This window comes from Paramisgurnus dabryanus, chromosome 18 (assembly GCF_030506205.2).
Source record: "Paramisgurnus dabryanus chromosome 18, PD_genome_1.1, whole genome shotgun sequence".
NCBI classification, from domain to species: domain Eukaryota; kingdom Metazoa; phylum Chordata; class Actinopteri; order Cypriniformes; family Cobitidae; genus Paramisgurnus; species Paramisgurnus dabryanus.
In genome coordinates, this window is record NC_133354.1 from 8054238 (window position 1) to 8060711 (window position 6474).

The 6474-nt window shown below is 34.8% G+C and overlaps 1 protein-coding gene across 1 annotated transcript; it reads left to right on the plus strand.

Moving 5' to 3' along the window:
• The first annotated feature begins 473 nt into the window (after positions 1-473).
• Positions 474-6474, plus strand: arid6 (AT-rich interaction domain 6). Its single transcript, XM_065244005.2, has 6 exons — positions 474-676; positions 2685-2835; positions 2921-2973; positions 3288-3385; positions 3528-3696; positions 4560-6474. Exons 2-6 carry the CDS (start codon positions 2694-2696, stop codon positions 5886-5888), a joined length of 1791 nt encoding a protein of 596 aa, XP_065100077.1. The 5' UTR covers positions 474-676; positions 2685-2693; the 3' UTR covers positions 5889-6474.

A 6474-nucleotide genomic window follows, 5' to 3' on the forward strand; every position in this document is an offset into this window, starting at 1 on the left:
AACATTTAAATTTGCAATAAAACCATGAAATGAGAATTGCATGTCTGCTGGGCTACAAAAAGCAACCTCTGAGCAGTTGTATTTTTCTCTATGTCAAAAATAAAATCAGCTAGCTTTGCATGTCTCCTGTATACAGTACAGTCTACTTGCCAGATTTTGTGTAAAAAGTATAAATAAGATGAAGAATTAAGTTCATTTTATTAATATATCACAGCACATCACGGTGGAATGCATTGCTATTTAGATGTGCGTAATTTCAGGGTGGGGGAAGTAATTTATCGTAATACAGAAAAAAAGGCGAGCGCGTCAATAAAAAATAAATGAATGAAAAGTTCTCAAGAAGCACATCCTTGATTACTAAATCGCTAAGTAATTATACAAGCAATTATCAGTGATATGCTAAACGGCTTTTGTCGTCTGACTTCAGAACAAGAAGAACCAGTTCAACTTAATTCCATACAGGAAGACGGTTGAATAAACATTGCAGTGCTAAATGGCCATGAATTCATTCAGGTGTGCAGAATTGGCGTGCGGACGTCTCCAAGGTGTCACTCGGAACTTAAGTATCAAACTTGCTCAAAGCTTAAAATCTTCTGAAACTTTCTCTGGATAACTTTTATCGGCATTTAAAAGCTGTCTGGATAACCTCCACTGGGATAAACCTCAAGAAACACAGGTAAGATAAAAGGATTTGTATTATGAGTCAAATTTGGTTTTTACTTGAAGAGACGTCATTTTGGAGTTGGGTTCTTTAAAAATCACAAAAAAGGTGTTGTAGCTGGTAAACAAAATACAGCTTGCTCTGAATTTGTCTGTGTGATGAGTAACTTGTACGTGAAAAGATTATCAGCGGAGGTGGTTTCAGTCAAGTGATACCTTATTGCATAGGATTGCCATTTGTGTCTTTGTTTACGGTGTTTGTATCGTATATTTGGTCATGTATAACATTTACAGGCCTAAAAATGTTTGGGGCGCATGTCAGCAGGTATCACTTAACATAATGGTCAGTTTCCCGAAATTCAGCACTGATTTTAAGAGTTCTGGCAGAGCTTTCAGGTTGAAATTCAGGGAAAAAAAACATTTGATTGACTGATGCATGTTTTTTGACACATCCTAAAGCAACGTATAATATTAAGAAAAAACTTTTCTGATACACTATCAGAAAAAAGGTACAAACGTAGTACCTTTTTGTCACTAGGAAGGTACCTTTTTAAAAAGGTCCTAATTTATACATTTTCAGGTACCAGTTTTTACCTCTAAGAGGTACCACCAATATACAGTATGCACCTTTTCGGCACAAAAGTGTACTTTTTGAAAAGTTACCGCCCACTTTTGAACCTTCATGCACCTTTTATTTTGAGAGTATTTAACTGTGAATATTTTTTGCAGTATGCAGTGACGAATCTTAAAAGAAAAGAAAAGTGAGGGGTCATAGGTCCGGCCAACAAAAAAGAGATTCAGCACTACCACTTTGTTACTGCAGTTAATCACCATTTTGCATCCGTCAGTTTAAAGATGTTTCGATTTTTTTTGTGCATAACAAGTTATGGTACATTTAGTGTTTGAAACTATGACGTCGTGCGTTTTGTGATTATCGTGATTAAGATATTAATCTGTCCAATTGAGATGAGCGTGCAATTCTTCGGCTTGAGGAATGTTGGATGTTACGATAAAATGAGTACATTGGATCTATTGTCTCATTCAAAACCGAAAAAGCTCTGATGCGTTTAGCCTGTCAAGCTTTATTGGTCTTTCATCAGATTTCAATCTCTATCTCAAAAGAAAATAAATAACTGACGTGAATTTGTTATCTTGGTTGAGATCCAAAACACTTTCACTCTGCGAAATCTCTGTGTTAAGGTCAATGCATTAAAAAGAAAATAAACTTGAGGTAAGAAATCGTGCACTGCATTAGAAGAGGCGGAGATATTTTTATAAGAAAACAAGACTGAGAACATTTATTTTTGCAGTTTAAACATTAATATTAACATGCTTTTCCACCACAAACTTTACATTACATGAAAAAAAAACATAAAAGGCAACTTTTAATTGTTTAATAGTAGTTTAATAAAGTAGAACTGCATACACAAACATTTTCAGAAGCCAGTTTGTTTTTTATATAATAGTTAGACATATTTTTTTTTTTTTGAGATACAAGCTTCTCTTCAAATTTATTTTAAAGCATCAACTTAATAGAGACAGTCCACCTACTGAAAGTTAAAAAGTTAACTGAGATTTTAAGATAATACTGCTGTAAAGCTGAAACGGTAATAATGATTTTTAAAATAAAAGTGATATGTAAATGAATCAAAAATAAACTAAATCTAATGACACAAAAAAGACATAGGGGCACTCATGGCTTGCTTAGGGAGTCTTTCTTGTAACCCAAGGTCGCTGGTTCGAGTCCCAAACTGAGGTTGTTTTATTTTATTTAATTTTATAATTATTTTTTATATTTAATTTTTATATATATATATATATATATATATATATATATATATATATATATATATATATATATTTAAAATAATAATAATATACACTATTTAATGGGATTTTAAAAATTACAGAAAATTTCTGTTTTGAAATGTACACATTATTTGTCTGATGTACTTCTTATGGCAGAATTTCACTACTAGGCCATGTGTGATGAATAAAATGTGAACATGCTTTTGTTTTTTTAGGTCAGCGTGATGGAGCAGGACAGACCACAGGAGAAGATCTCAGAACAAGGGGAAGAGATGACAGAGGAGAGCTTCCTAAAAGATCTCTACCTCTTTATGAAACAAAGAGACACTCCAATCGAGAGAATACCTCACCTGGGCTTCAAGCAAAGTGAGTGAAGATGATGTATAGAAATATTCAGCAGAGAAATGTATTATAAAGAATGAATTTCTAATGGTTTTTTTTGCAATTTCAGTTGATATGTTCCTAATGTACAAGACAGTCAAGGAGCTGGGAGGATATCAACAGGTAAAGAGATATTTCCACCTATTCTTACTTGCAAACAAAGCTTTCCAGATGCGTAATGATGAATGAATGTAAATGATCTCATCATCAGAGAGCATTTGGGTTTAAGGATTTGTAATGCATTGAAGTAATACCTACACAATGTTTATTTATAGTTTTAACTTCCTTTATCATCAATTTCCTATCTTTGTTGTGTTTGTTTTAAAACAATAGGCAGCGTGCGTTGATTGACATCAGGATTAATTTACTATACTGTTCAAGCTAATTGTTTTTTACTTTCACGTTGTAAAGACAAACACATTTTGTGTGATTTCCAGGTTACTGCGCAGCAATTGTGGAAGAAGGTTTACAATATACTTGGAGGAAATCCACGCAGTACCAGCGCAGCCACATGCACTCGCAGACATTATGAGAAGTGAGTATGAAAAACAATACCAGGAACGTGACTAATACAAGGAAATCTAGTTATAATCACCTTCAGAATGATCATTGTGGGATTTTTTGAGTCGATCGAGTTATTCAATGCATTTTAGTCACAAATATTTTTGTCCAATCAGGCTTCTCCTTCCTTACGAGTGTCACCAAGCTGGATACGGGGACAAGATCATCTTCAGGACCCCACGGACACAAAAACGCTTCCACCCCGGCACTTATGGTGAATTTGAACATGAATACCCTAGGAATGGAAAACGGATGGATTTTCGACACATTCCGGCATTTCCACCGGTATGTGAAATATATTTACTTATACACTGAAAAACATTTTTTATTGAATTAACTCCACAGCTACATTTAAACAAAAGTTTTTTTTGTTTGTTTTGTATTTCTATTTTTTTATTAGCTTAAATAAATTGATTGCGACCATTTACCTTAAAAAAAATTGAGTAATTGGATGAATCATTTTTTTCAGTGTACAGTGAAACCAAATATATGTCATTGTTTTATGAAACTATGCAATTATTTAGAAAAAAGGTAATTATTTATTATACATTTAATATTATGTGTTTTGGAAAAATAAAATATATTTTGCTGTACAATTAAAATAATATTTCAGATTTTAATTAGTAAAGCACTCTGGATGCACTTGCAGAAACGACAAATTTCTTGTTTTTGTATAATTGTGTCAATATAAGACATTTTAATTTCAATAATTTAATGGATCGTAATTGAAAAAATACGAATCCAAAAAAAGAATAACGTTTTTAGAAGAACACACCAAAATTGGACAATACAACAATACTAAATATGTATATAATATTAAATATTGTATTTAAATACATTTAAGCAAGTAAATATTTATATATACACATATATATATATACACATATACATATATATACATATATATATATACACATATACACACACATATATATATATATATATATATACACATATATATATATATATATATATATATATATATATATATATATATATATATATATATATATATACATATATATATATATATATATATATATACACATATACATAATATTAAGAGTACATGTTTATGTCATATTTATGCTTATACATCATTAACGTTAATAATGACTGTTTATTTTTGCTTTGTGTTTCCTCTAAAGACCTCTCCCAACTTGTTTGTGGACCCTCAGAGACCGATGTTCAGCTTGCCATTGAACATCGCTTCATACTTTCCACGCGGCAACACATCTCTACCAAATTACATCACTTACCACGACTCCGCTCCGCCCAACCTGAGCCTCAACCTACAAGAACCCCAACCTCCCCGAACCCCTGCCCCATATTTTGCCGAACCTTCAGAAGAGGTCCAGAGCTGCAAACACTCACTAGACATGCTACGTTACCTAGCCAATAAGTACAAGTCATCAGCTGGTCTGGAAGAGCCTTTGAACCTCAGCTGTAAGGAAACCACAATCGAAGCTTCGAATGACACTCCATCATCATTCGGCCCACCTTCTTCTAAAAAACCCAAGTTTCTCAATGAAGCTTCACCACTTTACTCTCCAAGAGGATTGAGCCCAGAACAAGGTGCGGATGAAGCCGAAACCACAGAGGCAACTTCCAGACCCGAACCGACCCCAGCACCGGCTGATGTGATTGATCTTACCTCCAGTGCCCATCATCCAGTGCCACGTAGAGCTAGCCCACCTTCAGTTCACTTGTTCAACCGCAGAAACTACCCTGAAGCATTAGCCATGAAACGAGAGCAAAACCAACATCTCGACTGGCAGAAGGAAGAAGCTTCTACTCCACACGCTCTCCCAAACAGAATGAATCCCCTTGGACATCAAGCCACGGATTCAAATGGCAATATGGAGATCCAGATTCCTCTATTTCTTCTACAGGAATTAATCAAGAGAGGATTGGTCTCAAGCCCAGCCTTATCTGGACACAGGCCGACATCTCAAGATCCACCAAAAGCTCAAACACCACCCGAGCCCAAGCTGCACGTGAGATCACAATCAGAAACATCTGAGAGCTCCAACAAGAGTAAAGAACCAGAAGATCTGAGCTTAAGGAGCCCTTTGAGAAAGTTCAGGGATGCAAGCCAGCAAGACAAGCAGAGATCATTTGGCAGCCCAGAAGAATTAAAGTCGCAGAGCATCATCAGTCCTTTTCAACTAAACAACCTGCAGACTAGCGGGTTCTCATTTGACAGGGATACAATCTCAAGGCATTATCACCCTAAACCACAAGCTCCTATAATAAGGAACCAAGACCAAATGGCCCCCATATCTCCGAAATACAGCGAAGACACTCCACTCTCTTTGACCATGAAGTCCGGAATAAAATCGGAGAAAGTGGTGACATCACCCATGACGGGGAAGGAAATCTCTTCCTCCCCACCTCTGCTACAGGTCACAACAGACCACCTGAAACTCCTTCTGGCAAACCTTCCCTACAGACTGGAAAGGGGGCAGACATTTTAAGACTGTTGTACTGTTTTTAACCAGCTCGATGTCTTGATCTTGCCAAATCAGCCAATTGTGTTGCATCACACAATGTTTGTGAATATGAACTGAGAAATGTTGTCGGCTGTATTTTTACTCATTTCTGTCTTATGAAACTGTAGCATCAAAGCACTAGCTCTCCACTTACAGTCAAGTCACTAAATTGGATGTGGCAGACTGAGTGGTTATAAACTTATTTAACATTAATATGTGTATGACAAAAGTTGTCACAGAATTTTTTGTTTGCTTTCTTAAGCATCATTTACTGTACATATTTTGTTTTGTATTGTTGAATATATTTACAGTGGAAAACGCCTAATCATTGATGTTTTAAGCAGCAGTGAGCCAGGACCTCTGTGTTTTAAGTAAATTCATGTACATTTATATGAAGAAGCCTGCATTGTTTGGTAGCAAAGAACACATCTTTTTGTATTTTTTTTTATGTAAAGTGTACATTTGATATCTTGTTTTTATATTTTATAACTCTTATTTCTTGAATGACAAACATGTTTGTACAATTTTCTTACAAACGCTTTAATTAAACAATAAAGCTTGAACCAAAACA

Bases quoted from the DNA above. Each gene is read 5' to 3' on its own strand.
- arid6 (XM_065244005.2), top strand. From the start codon at position 2,694: ATGGAGCAGGACAGACCACAGGAGAAGATCTCAGAACAAGGGGAAGAG. The intron at 2,836-2,920 runs GTGAGTGAAGAT...TTGCAATTTCAG, and splicing joins TCACCTGGGCTTCAAGCAAA to TTGATATGTTCCTAATGTAC. The intron at 2,974-3,287 runs GTAAAGAGATAT...TGTGATTTCCAG, and splicing joins AGCTGGGAGGATATCAACAG to GTTACTGCGCAGCAATTGTG.